At 40.7% G+C, this 15,979-nt stretch overlaps 1 protein-coding gene across 1 annotated transcript; it reads right to left on the reverse strand.

Moving 5' to 3' along the window:
- Positions 1-1,454: 1,454 nt before the first annotated feature.
- foxo4 (forkhead box O4) lies at positions 1,455-13,042 on the reverse strand. Its single transcript, XM_088344664.1, has 4 exons — positions 12,452-13,042; positions 10,327-10,908; positions 7,524-8,933; positions 1,455-7,282 (listed from the first exon to the last, which is right to left on the reverse strand). The coding sequence occupies exons 2-3, from the start codon at positions 10,777-10,779 to the stop codon at positions 7,536-7,538; spliced, it is 1,851 nt and encodes a 616-aa protein (XP_088200790.1). The 5' UTR covers positions 10,780-10,908; positions 12,452-13,042; the 3' UTR covers positions 1,455-7,282; positions 7,524-7,535.
- Between the last annotated feature and the right edge of the window lie 2,937 nt (positions 13,043-15,979).

Consider the following 15,979-nt stretch of genomic DNA (forward strand, 5'->3'; position numbering starts at 1 on the left):
ACCTGCTGCTTGTTTTTCTCTTGCGCTTCTCTAAGTGTTGTCTTGCGGGCCGGATTCAATCCCTTAGCGGGCCGGATCTGGCCCACGGGCCGCCTGTTTGACACCTGTGCTTTAAGTAAACCAAGTGTAGTACAGTACTGTACTTTGCTAGTACTGGAGAGGAAAATGAGCCATTTACTATTTTGCTGGCTCACAATTTTGAGTTTTTAACAGGATTCAAGATCTATTTATCACTGTGAATTTAGTAACACCATAAGACAGGAAATGAAAAATACCTACTAAATGAAATTACCCTAAAACTTTTGATTTGTCTTTGACGTTGCAGCTATTTAAATACACAAGAAAATATTAACCAGAAATGCAGTTCCTTTTGTATTTAAATGTTACTAATATTTGAAAAAATGCACTTTTATATGATAGTTCATGTATTTTGCTTGTTTAAATCAATTATATATATATATATATATATATATATATATATATATATATATATATATATATATATATATATATATATACAGACCATTTTTCTATGTTAACTTTTTTTGGCAAGCCTTTCACAAACTTTATGGTTATTTAGGTCCTCATAGCAGCAAGGTGCCGAACAATAATGTCAGTTCCCTCTAGGTACAGTTCATGCTATGTGAATCAAGCATATAGCCCAGCCGGGTGTTTTACTTGAGCGAGGTTGTTGGGGCCGTCGTTTGGTGAAAAAGCGCCAGGGAGCCACTAGGGACTGCCAAATAGCCGCATGACTGCATGCAGCTCCAGAGCCGTTTGTACACGAAGGCGGATGTTTATTGATTTTGTTGTTATTTATTGGAGGTGCCTTGAAACGAAACCTAGTTGAAAACACTCCCAGAAACCCTTAAGTACAACTGAGTAAATGTTCACAAAAATTGATTCAGTTGTTTAGAAACCTATAAGCCACATACAAGCACACACACGCAAATCAGGATTCAAACATAAGTTTTGATAGATTTAGATAGAAGAATGCAATTCTTCTGATCTACAAATATTTAAGAAGACACATGTAGATATGATAGCTCTTGTGTTTTCTTATTATTTAAATTAACAGTGCAACATAATACACAACGCCCCTTTAAATTAGTAGAGGAGTGATGTATCTTGCTTTTAATTCCAAATAGTCAACGAGCTTCGAACCTTCTGGTGTGGAGTTTGCATGTTCTCCCCACGCTTGCGTGGGTTTCCTCCGGGCACTCCGATTTCCTCTTACAATCCCAAAACATGCAGGTTAGGTTAATTGGTCGGTCCAAATTGTCCCGAGGTGTGTATGAGTGAGTGACTTGTTGCCAGCCGGTTCAGGGTGTGCAATGCCGACTGCCCGATGACAGCTGGAATGGGCTCCAGCACCCCCGCGACCCTACTGAGGATAAGCGGTGCAGATAATGAATAAATGAATAGTCAACGAGCTGTAAATGAATACGTGCAACTTGAGGAACGCCAAGCGGGTTAAAGTCTTTTATTTTGGTGTAAAGTTCGTTTTTTTAACATCTCGCTTTACTCGCCCAAAACGAGGAAAGAGAACAAAACTACTCGTTGAGATAAATCGGAACAAAACATAGAAATCATCAAGTACATAGCAACTGCTTAGCGTTGTAAAATACTGTGTGACGGGAGAGCAACTTTCCAAGTCGAGAAAACATCATCCGAGGAACTTACTGGGAGAAAAAGTCAAATGGAGATCAAGTACAAGTGGAGTGAACATGCGAGGAGGCAAAGCAAAAAAATAAAATAAAAGTAATAATAAAAATAAGAATACCAGATGAAAATCGGAAAGCTTTTGGAGCATTCAATCCACCTTCAGCGTCTGCTCAAGGTACAAGCAATCCTTCTTTGTTTAATTTGTATTAATCGTTAATTTTGGAGAGCGGTTTGAATCGTGCTCGCTCAAAATCCAATTTACAAGGAAACAGAAAAGGTGTTTGAGACTTCATTAAATATTCCGTAGCATTTACGAACATGTGATTTTGGAATGAATGCTCCCATTTGTCACACAAAGTCGCAGTTAACATTCCATACATTAATTCTTTAATTGGGACTAGTTAGGTAAGTAGGTTGGGGATCTAATATATATGTTTGTGTATAACAAAAAACGTGAGACTTAAAAAAGAAGAGAGAGACGATTATTCTTAATAGTTCCAGCTAACTTCAACAGGACATGGTGTAATATTCGACCACAAGATGTCGCTGTATCGGATACTCGACACTCCCCTTGAAAAACACCTACCGATTCAGTAGGAAATCTAGTGTTCGAGACTAGGTTTTTAAACTACGACCGCTTGAAGTCTTTGTGTGTGAATAAACCGTTTGTTCAATTGCATTTCTGTTTTGGTAAAAGTTTACCACACCCGGTTCCAAACGAGCACATTGTTGTTTTTAAAAATTTTTTGGAGATGGATTGGGTTTTGTGAGTAAAAATTGCGGGATGAAAACTACTGCTGTGTCTGACGGTTAGCGTGTATGCATTTATTAAAACGATGGGGGTGTGGAAAAGATTTACATGTTTGACATTAAATGTGTCATGTGTGTTTATTTTAACATTTGAGTGAATGGAGTTTTACACCTGAACCAAATCACGCTATACAAACTCAACACTGCACTGTAATGGCCAGAGAGCACTTGGTTTGCATTTAGTCTCGCTTCTTTTTTGACATTCCCAGAAATTTAGGGTGATCTAAAAATCTAGCCTTGAGTAGTGCAACTGATAACCAGTGCTACAAAGCACCAGGACAAAAACGAACTATGGAGACTCAAAGCGACCAAACTACAGCTTTCTTTCTGATTTTTTTACACTGCCTTTCACAAGGTGTTTCGGGTTGTATTTTCTTTAACAGTTTATATGATTCATCCATTGCTGCTTATTGTTCAAATCAGTTTTTTTTTTTCTTCTAATAGATACTTTTTTATAACTAGGAGGCACATAAACACAATGTCCCTTTGTAATCATTGAAATAATATAGATTTTAAAAAATGTTCAATTTATGTATGTCTTTAAAGGCAATTTGTGTATTATCCTAAAGGTATACCAAATTTCTTTCATTAATCAAATCATTTTAATAATGAGGAAAAATACACAAAATATCATATAAACTTGCATTTAAATGATCCTTTTGAACTGTTTTTACTAAAAATAAATTAAATAGTTTTTATTTAAAAATGCCAATTTTATCTTCCAGTGGAAGAGGAAATAAATAATCAATTTCAAGCTAAACCTTTAGCAATTTTATCTTTAATTTGAAGGTTGAGGTAGATTTGATCAATTTTAAATTGGTTTTAAAGGGAAAGTGTTTTTCTTGTAGTATAAAAACCTAATAAATTACAAAAACAATATTGATTTCAAAGAGCTAAAATACATAATTAATGTGTTTTTAAAATACTCATAAGTTAAGATATTTGTATTTATTTTATATAACATGAAGCTCACAGAGAGAGCTGATTGGCCGCCATTTTGCTACTATAGGCACCCCTAAGTTCCAGAAACATCAATGAAAGGCTTTGCAAGAAAATCAAAAAGAAATGCGGCAGTTTGGTCACTTTTGAGTCTCCGTGATGTGTTTTCTTCCTTGTGCTTTTTAGTGTTTTCAGTTGCATTACACAATACCGTGACAACTAGTGATCAACTATTACACATTGTCCCATTAAGCAAGAACTGACGATATGCATCCAAAAATAATTAGCACATAGCACCACAGCAAAGCAAATCACGTGCTTCTTCCACTGTTCTGGAGGAACCCAAAATGCTTTTAAACAAATAAAATGATTCATCATGAAAAATAAAGTACTGTACAAAAACCAGCAATTGAAAAACCCCAAAATGAAAACCATTTGCGCACGCTAGAAGCAACACCAAGTGTTCCATCTTGGCAGGAAGAGAAAGAGCTAAAACATCAAATGCATAGTTTTTTTTCCATTTTCTAAAGATTCCAAGTTATCAAACAGCAAAAAAAAATGTTTCCAGTCGCAGCAGAAAAATAAATACTTTTTTTGTCGCATGATTGAGAGCTCGTTTTCTTCTGGGCGACCCTGAGAGGTAACGGTTGTATGAGTCCTTTTTTTCTTCTTTCATCTCAACAATTTCGGTTTTACATAGGTAGATGTGGAAATGCGAGAAAAATACCCCCATTTTTTTCTATGTACATTGATACCATTTCGAATAGCGTGCATGTTATAAACGCCATGCAAAATATTAGTGTTCCTTTGGTAAGGTTAAACGCGCGCACGCACACACACACACACACCACACACTCACTCTAAATGTGTGAACGTTTTTACAAAAATAAATCTAGAAAAATTGGGGTTACAAATCTGAAAATCCAATGTAGAAAAAATCGTAAGTAGAATCTCTTAATTACTCTCTATTCATATTAAAGCTATAACCAATTGTTTTCAAGTTAGCAATAATGTACGAAATAAAAAAAATAAGACCCTACGTGTTTTTGTTTTTTTAAATGTTTTTTTTTCTTCAAAACTTTCATGAGAAATTTGCATAGTGTGTTAGTGACGTGCATCATGTATCGAAATGTTTCAAACCGAGAAAAAAAAAAAAGATTATTGGTCCTGCTTGTACATAAGTGCTCAAAAAATATAAAATCATGTAGCTAAGACAACACACTATAGACGTTGATTTAAGCTTGAATGCCCTACAAAAATGACTTCATTTTTTTGTATAGTTAGTTTAAAAAATTTAAGCATTTCTAGCTATCATCTACAAGTACAAGCACACTCACGCATTCGCCCGTACATCTTAAAAATCGAGACACTTTGAGCTCCTGCAGTACCGAGTCTGACCTGAGAGAGGCAGCACCGGTCACGGAGGGAAGAAGTAAAAAAAGAAGAAGTTAAGCGGACATTTAACTTTGTTTACGGGGGGGGGGGGGGGGGGTGATCAAATTAGCTGTAGAAAAGTCCTCTCTGCAAGGGAATCACCAAACTCTTATATAATAATTGTACAAATGTAAAATGCCTTGGCATTCTCTTATTTGCCGTTGCAAATATGAAACTGATTAAACATTCATGAGTTTAAAAGGGAAAATCCTAAGATAGCCCACGGCCAAAAATCATTTGTATACGACAGTCAAGATTTTTGAAATCTGACATGATTATCACTCTGCTTGTTTGGCTATGCTTTTGTAGCGGAGTGCGTCGCTCTGAACAAATCGGTTTCACGAAACACTCAGGATAACTGAGGGTTAAGAAGGAAGTCAATGACACTTGAGACCTCAGGGCAATTTGTGGGTAGGGGCAGTGTATTAATTTGTCAGGAATTAGCTGACGCTCATTCTAAAGAGAGTACCGTAATTTCCGGACTACCGTAATCCTCACTGTATAAATGTACTTTTCGCAGTTTCGATACTCATCGTGCTTTTTATTCTGAACCAGACCACACACAGCAAATGTGGAGGGCTGTGAGTGCGTGACTGTGATAGGCTAGTGTATGCTGTCAGTCAAACAGCCAGGCTGACGCACAACTCAATGTGTCCACACGAAAAAACTGCAAAGTATGGCGACAGCTAGTATTTTAGAGGCTTGTTGCATTGAAAAGCAATGCATCAATTAAACTGGACTGGGGAAAGTCAGAAGAACGCAAAGAAATGCTGATTACCACCGGGTGCTCTGTGGATTGGTATTGGATCCAGAAAAACACTGGCCTACTGCTGCGCCGACTAAACAAGTAACCCCTGCCAAGCCTGTATCTCACCAACGCCAGACCCATTACCCATTAAACGAGCCTAGACGCTTGGGGGACAGTACATTTGTGAGTCTTGTGTTCTAATCATCATAGAGACCTTGCTCACTCCAAGGATCACTGATGCTAGCGTACAGCTAGCCAGCCACTCTATCGCTTTCTTGCTCTGAAAGGAGAAGCTCTTCAATTTTGTTGTACTTTTGTGTCATGACAAAGAGCATTCTTTCAATTCTGTGTTCTTTTGTAAGATCTCTAGTTGCCATTTTGTTACAGCCGTATATATTACTGATACCTAATAAATAAAAAATTCTACTTGGCGGGTTTTCACTATTGAAGGACTTTTTTGGTGTGTAACCTCAGAGAAAGCCGCAACTTCTGTCACACGATTTCAAACCTGCAGCTTATGTAGGGATGCAGCTAATGTATGCTTTATTTCTAACGGCCACCAGGGCCGCTCGATTAGAAAAGGTAAGCGTGTGACAGGTGGTGTCGGCAAGACGCATGTCACAACCGTAGATAAACACTATAGAAGAAGTTTAACATATAGTAACGCACATTGCACATGAATGCATTAGCATAAGTGTCAGTGTTGCCTTTTCCCTGTGTGTCTTTGTTATTAAAACTTTGAATATTTTCTGCAGTCTTTTTTCTAAATATCTCATGTTTCAACGTGGGCACATACAATTTAATAGTCAGGAAAGGTTTTCCTTTAAAAATTGTATTGGGTGCGGCTTATAGTCAGGTGCGGCTGATGTGTGCGTTTTTTTTTGTGACAGCCAAGGGCGCTCGAGCAGAAAATAGTGAGACAGGTGGTGTCAAGGAATACGCAGGTAAAAATCGCCAATAAACCCCATAGAAGTTTAAAGACATGGTAACGTGCTTTAGACATAAATAGAATTAGCATAAGCATTAGTGCTGTGTTACTTGTGTTGCTGCTGTGTTACTTGTGTTGTGTGTTTGTTATTAAAACTTTGAAAACTTTTCCTGTGTACCGTCTTTCTTTGTAAATATCTCACGATCCACACATGGCACCTGCGGCTTATTGTTAGGTGCGGGTTATGGTCCAGAAATTACGGTAATAATGAAATAAAATAATCTAATGATTATTGACATGTGTGTACCCTTCATCACTAATTTAGACAACGAATGGAGCTCAAAACAAAACATTAAAAACCAAATTGCTCAGATTGCAAGTAGTATTGAATCTCGGAGAAAAGTCATGTATCGTCGGCGTCCTCTTTTTGTACCGATCTTATGTCCTTAGGGAGAACTGGCCATTTTGTCAAATGTTCCATCCGGAAGTGGATGGGTACTGAATCCGTCCAAGCAACATTTGTGCGAGACATTATTCAGGTCGGACTTGAATTCTTGATGAAGAAAATGGCAGTGACACGAGGATCGAAAACGGAAAGATGGAGGACCATGGAGATGCGGGGCTTCAAAACCCCGTGCATAGTCGGAGGATGCGTTGGCACTTGATGAATCCAGTCCACGAATTGATGCGGCGGGACGTTTTTCCCCTTGTTGAAGGATGTGGGGAAGGGGCTGCATCAAGGAATGCCATCTTTGCTCCTGGTAAGAAACAGAACAACAACAGATTACAACAAGCAAAAAAAATTACTAACACGGCACACGTATGCCATTATTTTACTAGTCCGGCTCTCTAGTGTTTTTTTTTACCATGTAGCCTACAAGCTAAAGTGAGTTAAACACCCTTGTTAAAAGAAGACTTATCATAAAGGCTAAGTCAGAAATAAAACCAAACATTGAAATAATAGTAGCTTTCCTAGGAAATTGAGAACCACAAAAGTACCTGGCAAAGCCTTTAGCTGGGCACCCAGTTGTGGGCAGAACCCTGCGATGTGGCGGGCCCGTTGTAGCCTTGCCCAGTCGGACCGGCGTAAGGATCAAAGTTAAAGTCGATGCCGTCACCATCCATGAGGTCGCTGTTGATGATGTAGTCCACGTCGCAGTCCAGGTTTTCCGTGAACATTTCGACGTCCAGGTCAGTCGGTAGTCGGTCCTGCGCCGCTTGGAAGCAGGGTGATGCACCGAAGGGTCCTGCAGCGGATGCCATGGCGGTATGCTGGGCGGTAAGCTGCACTTTAAGTCCTGGCATCTGCAGTGGGTCCTGAGACATGCCTGAGAGAATCATGCCCAGACCAGGGGGAGGCAACTGATGCTGCTGCGGGTGTTGCTGCTGGTGGTGCAGATGGTGTTGCATGGGCATCTGCTGGCTCCGAGGGCCCACAATGGGTTCCAGGCTTTTCCCCAGAATCATCTGGCTCGCTTTGGGCCTGACACCCACCTGTGGAGAGCCCAAACCCATGAGGCCCGCTGGCGCGGGCACCAGAGAGTCCACCTGCGCCATGAGAATGTCACTAGGAGGAGGTGAGTCAGAGGTGAGCAACGCCTCCAGGCTGGAGGGCACGTGCCCACCATAGTGGGAACTGGTCCCCCCACGAGAAGAATTAAAGAGGGAGTTGCCAAATTCTTTAGGGGCGGTTCCCACTGCCGTCTGGGGTATCGTCTGTGCCGCTTGCAATTGATGAAAAGAAGAAAAGGAGGAAGATCCTCGGGGCAGAAGCGTAGCAGCAGATGGCAACGGGGTAGGTGGCGCTGCCGGGGCCGTACTCGGACTAGCGCCACCCTGCTGGGCGCTCATCAGGGTCAAACCATCTATCAAATCCAGCTCTTCCATGAGGGTCTCAGCCAAGGTGGGTGTCATGGCACTGGTGGCGTAACGGCCCAGAAGCCCATCTTCGGGGAGGTTATCATCATCCTCCTGGCCAGGAGCAATAGGCGACAGCCGGCCGCTCAGGGTGCTGGCGTTGGAACTGGTGCGTGGCCGAAAGGATGTCCACATATCTGGGTCATCCAGGCTTCCGCGGGACGATGGGCTGCTGCTGCTCACAGCCCACTTTGGGAACTGCTGGGACGAATTGGGGCTGTCCGCACCGGTCCCCGTGGCCCCCACGGAGCCTTCGCCCTGTAAAGCCGAGCCCCCGCTGGCCCCTGCACCCGCCTGCTTTTTAGTCTGCTTGGCTCGCATGCGGCTCTTCAAAAGCTTGCTGCTGTTGTCCATGGAAGCTGCGCGACGGCGCGGGGCTTTGCCTGTTTTGCCTCCTTCTGGGTTCAGCATCCACCAGGAGCTTTTGCCTGTCGACTCGTTATGAACCCTCAAAAATTTGTTGTGCAGCGACAGATTGTGGCGGATGGAATTCTACACAAAAAAAAAATGGAATGGTCAAAAGGGCTACTCTTTAAATTAGAGGTCGGAAATGTATGGCTCACGAGCCAGATATGGCTCTTTTTTTGAGTACATCTTGCTCAGAAATAAAATTAGGGACATAGTAAACTTTTCTGTGACTTGCCAATTTTAGTGTATTGGAAGCCAAACCAAAACGGAAAGTAGTCAGTCCAGTCCAAAACATGGAGGGCACCAAAAGACCCCGTTTTGGATGTACCTCTCAAAAAAATATTTTGTTTGGTAGCTCATTAAACAATGCGTGTTCACTGTTGACAGTTTATGATGAAAACCCACAGAGCAAATTCAAAGCACCCAAAACGAGGGTTGGTGGATTTCTGCACACATAGTGCACTCCCCTAATAAATTTGTAAGCTTCTTGTTTGCAGTATTCTTATTTAATTAAAAAATAATAATCTGTTGTCTCAAGGTCCTATAACTTGCTCTGAAACCATTATTTACGACAAAAATGGCAGTCATAATGAGCCTCAACCACCTGGGGAGGAGACAAGTGGTATATTAGTTGATATGGGACACGGGCTCTGTGACTTTGATTATTTTATACATGTTATCAAATCATCTAATGTTTGTATTGTCCTTTTTTGTGTATTGTTTTTTTAGTCCAAAATTGTATAAATCATCTTTTATCTTTTTTGCGTTTTTTATTCTCAGTAAAATATGAACTTGGAGTGCCACGTCCAATTTCGTTGTCACAATATGTTCAACCGATTTTGTAACAATGATATGGCGAAATAAAATGTGCTGAAGAATTAGCTTTTGTCTGCAGAACTGGTTTGGCGATGTTGTGATTTCTTTTTTTAAATATATGGCTTTACTATATATATATATATATATATATACACACATGTACACATATACACATATATACACGTATACATACACACATTATATATATCATACATATATATATCATACATATATATATATATATATATACACACACACACACACACACACACATTAAGTATGTATTGGCTCCCTTATAAGGTTCATAGAAACTTTACATTTTTGGAGCTCCAAACATATGGTGCTGGTTTTTGGGCTCCGTCTACATTTTGCTCTGATCGGGTAACTATATATATAGTTTTTGCTGAAAAATTGTGTTTGTGCCACCATGATTTTACAAGATTGCATACAAAATGTACAGAACTAAACTAAAACATGATTAATCAAATTGGATTGACAACAAAAATCACGTAATGGCTATATTTTTGTATATGACTTTCATCTATTTCCCTGCTAACAAAAAGTACTTTTTCTGTCACTAGGTTCAACGGTTCAGTTGAACAACATTGTTTTCATCTAGTACAAGTAGTATTACAGCAACAGTGCACGGTGTGGGACTGACCTTCCACCCAGCTGAGCTGTTGCTGTCGCCCTTGTCTCTGAAGTAGGGCACGGTCTTGACCATCCACTCATAGATCTGGGCCAGCGTCAGCCTCTTGTCGGGTGAGTTCTCGATGGCCTGGCTGATGAGGTCAGCGTAGCTCTGATTGCCCCACGCATTGCGCCTGGAAGAACCCTTGCGGGGCGTCACGCCCCCCACTGCAGGGTCAGCGAGTGCACCGGCAACACCAGTCACCTTTTCCGGCTCAGTCGCAGCTTGCCGCGGCTGCAGTTTGTCATCATCGGCGGGTGGAGTTCCGGCGGCGGACTCTGCGCCATCGGGGGCTTCCTGCTTCACGGTCGAGATGTCCGGCCGGGGCAGCGGCCATGTGCACGAGCGCGGCCTGCTCTGCGGTTCGAAATCCGGGTCAATGGGCGGCACCGGTAACTCATCCATGGCGATCTTCGCATCCATCTCTTGGCTGCTTCCGATCCAGTCCAAATACTAAAAGTTCTTATGACCCTCCAATTCAGGGGTCACCAAACCACGGCCCACGGGCCGTATCAGGCTCGCCAACTGATTAATCCGGCCCACAAGACGATGCTGAGAGAAGCATAGGAAAAAAAATGAGCCGCTTCATATCAAACAATGACCTGCAGTTTTAAACATGTCCACTGGGTGTCGCCAAAGAAACACACCACTCCCTCACTGTAGCTGTGTATGCTGACTACCATTTTTCAAACAGAACATTTGTGTGAACGCCGAGCACAATGTTATTTTATTCAAACCGAAGTCTGTATTTAAGGCACTATTGCTTAGCATGTGTGCCTTAGTATACCCTCATATAAACAATATTTTTCATTGCCTAGCACTCATACCCAGCGTTCATATGTTATTTTGTGTGTGTCAAAATCAAATACATTAAGTGTGTGTATGAATGGGTAATTGTGAAGCGCTTTGGGAGGTCTTCATTGACTTGAAAAGTGCTATATAAATGCAGACCATTTACCATTAAATTGTACCTTGATAAACAAATATAGAATGAAACACTACTTGTGCAGGTAAATGTAAAGCAGTAAAAATGGATTGGCTTTGTTACTTATTTTCCTCATGTATTGCCGAGAAATCCGATTTAAGTCTCTCTATCATCATATACAAATTATTAAAAGCATCCCTTAGCTATTTTCCCTTGTGCATTTTTATTCAAACCGATATGGCCTGCGATTTGAAAACTTTGACAACCGTTGCTACAATTGGTCGTATTCCATAAGGCAAAAAACAAACAAACAAAAAACAATAACAATACAGTGGCGTAAACACTTGGGCCCTATTAAAAAAAAGACGTTATAATCTGGGCACACAATAGCTCCAGTTAATCCTCAGATTGGAGATTAGGGAACCCAAATAATCTCCTTAATACTAACTATCATAAACCTTCTGATTTATATAGAACGGGGCTCTTTTGTTTGAAATAATTGTGAATTTCTTCTGTGAGAGACTAATGTACTAACGAAGGAAGGAAAACAGCATCGGGGTTAATCAACATTACAAACTCGTCAAACTCAGCCAATAGATCCACTTATTAGTGATAGCAATTCCCCTCTTGAACGATATTAAACTCTACAAAAACAACGCGGCACCTGTTAACTCACAGCGAGACAGGATAGGTTAACTATACTGAGACGTTGTCGTCTGCTACCAGTAACCGGGAAATTCCGGATTACAGCCAAAATGGGTGACGAGAAGTCTAACAAAAACGAGTTCAGGGAAATATAAACAGTTTAAAATGATCAAACAATGTGTGAAATACAAAGAAAACGTATACATTGACAGGCATGAGATCGGTCTCCTTTTGATGGCAGTACCGTGGGGTTTACGATCTCGTAATGTTTGTAAACAAAGTGTGTGTCTCGTCTCATTGCCGAGGGAAAATTATACCACGTGTAAATCATTTTGTGGAAAATATGTCATTTAAAAAAAAAATGCTGTCAGAAAATAACTCGACGCAAATAACGACTAAATGAAACCGGGGCTAAAATTGAGAACCAAATTCAACACATTAGACTATAGTGTTTAGGAGCGGGTGGGGGGATTTAAAAATAATAATTGTTCTCGAAAATATTTTGAAAAATAATAATTTACTTACTAGATAAAAGTGACTTAAAAGGTTCAGACTGGAAGGGCCTTGTTTTTAGAAGTGCGCGACCCGCCACATGTGGCCATGTGCCATGTTTGTCCACTCGTGGCGCCGCGCACGATGGATGCCACGAGAGGCGCTTACAAAATGCCTCCGACTCGGCCGACGCTGCTGCCGCCGCCGCGGGCCCGGAGCTCACCTCCCCGTACCGGGCTTCTCCTCCTTCGGAACGAAATCTTTCGTCACAATTTCCAAGAAGTGGTCGAAGAAAGCCAGTAGGTTGGGCGGAGGCGTCGAGTCCCCCAACTTTTGAAAAACAACCCGGCCCGGCGGTCACGTTAGCTGCTTAAGCTGTTCCTGCTACTCCAGAGTTTGCAAGGCGCCGAAAAGTCCGCCAGCAACTCGCCCAAAGTGGCCTTTCGGAAGCGGCGACGATTCGGCTGGAAGTCAAAATGGTCCCCGTGGTCCGACGATGCTCGTCCCGGCTGTTTGGAGCACTTTGTCCGCGTTTGTTTTGTTTTGACTCGAGGCGAAGACACCCTTCTGACGTCTGTTTACCAGTGTCAAGTCAGAGGCACTGGGCATGCGCGGAGAAGTGTTCTGGGAAATGAAGTCTTTCGCTCAGGGAAACCGCGGCGTAAACAAAACTTGAAGCTTTTATAGCACCTTACGTAAGTCAAGTCAAGTACGCGCTGTCCATGCGCTGCAATTAGATATTAACCACAGACCGGTAACCAAAAAGGGCGCTCAGATAAGAATATTGTAAATAAACGTATCAACATGCAGGTAAGGGGAGCAAAAGCAGTATTGCAAAGAAACCCTGAGTACTCTATTCAAGGATAAAGGTACTCAATTCGTACCTGTTAACCTCAACCAATTGCTCCACTTATTATTATTGATTGCAATTCCTTTTATCATACCTGCCAACCTCAACAGCTCCATGCCCTTACAAAATGTTGTATTTTCTCTTACAAAATACAAAATAATCTTACACCATATTTTGTTTCAAACGTGTTCATTTATGTAGTTTAACATGTTATATTGTACATGCGTTATATCATATATATTGTTAATTAACATTTTTGTTAGATATTGAGTTGCTCGACATGAATGAGGTTTATTATTAAAAAAAACTTCAAAAATTAAGTTGCTTGGACGTTCACTGTAGAAGGAAAAAAATACATGCAAATATAATTCAGTAGTATAATAAATTTTATTTTTCATATTATTAATTTATTTACTGCATTAAATTATTGTTGGTAATATACTGATGAAAGGGATAACCACAAACCCGTCTTTTTTATTTTCTCCTTTTACACTTCCTTTTTTTCTTAACTTCTTTATACAACATAATAATTCGTAATGTAATGCATCAAAGCAAGTGAGCTGTTTGAGAGCCGGCTCTCTTAAATGAGTTGATCTGAAAAAGCCTGTTCTCTAAAAAGAGACGGACTTCCTTTCACTACATAACTACCACATGAAATCCAAGGCTGCAGACACATGCACACATTAACATCAAACAGCTTGCTTCGTTTGCAACGAAAAAAAAACGATACCGAGATTGAGGCTACCGCGGCGAACTCGTTTGACTTGATTGATTTGCCGTTTCGTGATAGTCGGTGTATACCGAATGGTAACCATAATTGACAAATTTGCGTTTTTCCGTACAGATTTTCTTGCACGTCGTACACGTCTTAAAATGCATAATAAACGTACTTTGTATGGCAAAAACGTACAGGTTGACAGGTATGCCTTATTCAGCAATACTAACCCTTACAAAAAACAATGCAGCACCTATTTGCCCACAGCATCTGACTATGTAGAATTAAAAACAAAAATAATTTGTATAAACAATTTTACTCTAGGGCGGCACGGTGGTTAGCGCGTAGCCCCACAATGCAGAGGTCCAGGGTTCGATTCTAACTATCACAGCCGCCCTGTGCGGAGTTTGCATGTTCTCCCGTACCTGTGTGGGTTTCCTCCCAAATTCCAAAGACATGCATGGCAGGTTAATTGGCTGGTCCTAATTGCCCCTAGGTGTGAATGAGTGAGTGAGTTGTTTGTCTCTGTGTGGTGTGGGCTGGCAACCAGTTCAGGCTGTCCCCTGCCCACTGCCCAAAGATAGCTGGGATGGGCTCGAGCATCCCCCGCAACCTTAATGAGGATAAGAGGTCAATTATTTCTACATCTTTCTTAGTTGTTTCCTATTTGTAGTAAGTTCAGTCCTGCTTAATACATGTAGATTTTTTTTCTTTCTTTAAAACATCCTTCCAAAAATTGTTATATGGCGTACAGAATTTGAAATGATCAAAAACTGTATCAAATACAGAGAAAGTGTATAAGTGGAAAGGTGTGTCAAGTTCTAAGCACCTGAGTACCGGTAATTTATGGTATAGAACAGAGCCTTTTAAATTAATTTTTTTTTGAGCCAGTAACATTTTTTCTAAATAAAAGAATTTCGAAGCACACCGTATATCAAAAATGTTTAAAAATGATACTAAGTGTTCTGCATTTATATAGCGCTTTTCAAGTCAATAAAGACCTCCCAAAGCACTTTACAATGTACTTGACACTTTCCCTTTTACACACTAACTAACCCATAGCAGCGTCAGCCATGCAAGGCAACTACCTGCTCATTCGGGGCATTAGGAATTCAGTGTCTTTTCCAAGAACACTTCAACGTATAACTCGGAGGAGCCAGGAATCGAATCTGCGACCTCTTGAACCCAAGACTTATAGCTTTACCTCCTGAGCTACTGGTAGCTTGAACTATAATGTTACATAAATTGACAGAATAAAGTTTCGCTGGGTGGTTAGCGCGCAGACCCACAGAGGCTCAGGGTTCAGGTCCAGCAATTGCAGCCTCCCCGTGTGAAGTTTGCATGTTATTCCCGTGCTTGAGTGGGTTTTCTCCAGGTACTTCGGTTTCCTCCCACATTCGAAAAACATGCATTTTAGGTTAATTGGCCAATTCAAATTGTGTGAATGAGCGGGTGAGTTGAATGTCCCTGTGCCCTGCAACTGGCTGGAAACCAGTTCAGGCTGTCCCCTGCCCACTTCCCAAAGATGGCTGGGATGGGCTTCAGCACCCCCTCGACCCTACTGAGGATAAGCGGTGCAGATAATGGATGGATAGATGGACGTCTTCGTATCATTTGTGGTCACTTCTCTGTTGTATTTTTGGATTTAATCATAATTGAACCTGTTTTTCAAGTTCAACTGTATTTTGTTTTACTAGAAAAACAACAAAAATTCGACTTGAAATTAAGAAAAAAATATGAGTGGAACCAAAGAAACAAAAAAGTTTTTAATACATTGTAGCCTTTTCTGCTTTTTTTATTCAACTAAAAAATAAGAAAATAATTAATTTCAGCAACATTATGTACAAGTTATAAACATGATTTTGCTGTATTTGATCCTTATTTGAAATGCAATTTCAAACGGCTACATCAATCAAAATAAGTTATTTAATTTTTCCTGTAGTAACTTATAAGCAGATAAATACACAAAAAGAAGAAAAATAGTCATCTACTGCCA

The sequence above is a fragment of the Urocampus carinirostris genome, chromosome 9, assembly GCF_059441175.1.
Source record: "Urocampus carinirostris isolate Australia breed hairy pipefish chromosome 9, RoL_Ucar_1.0, whole genome shotgun sequence".
Taxonomy (NCBI): Eukaryota; Metazoa; Chordata; class Actinopteri; order Syngnathiformes; family Syngnathidae; genus Urocampus; species Urocampus carinirostris.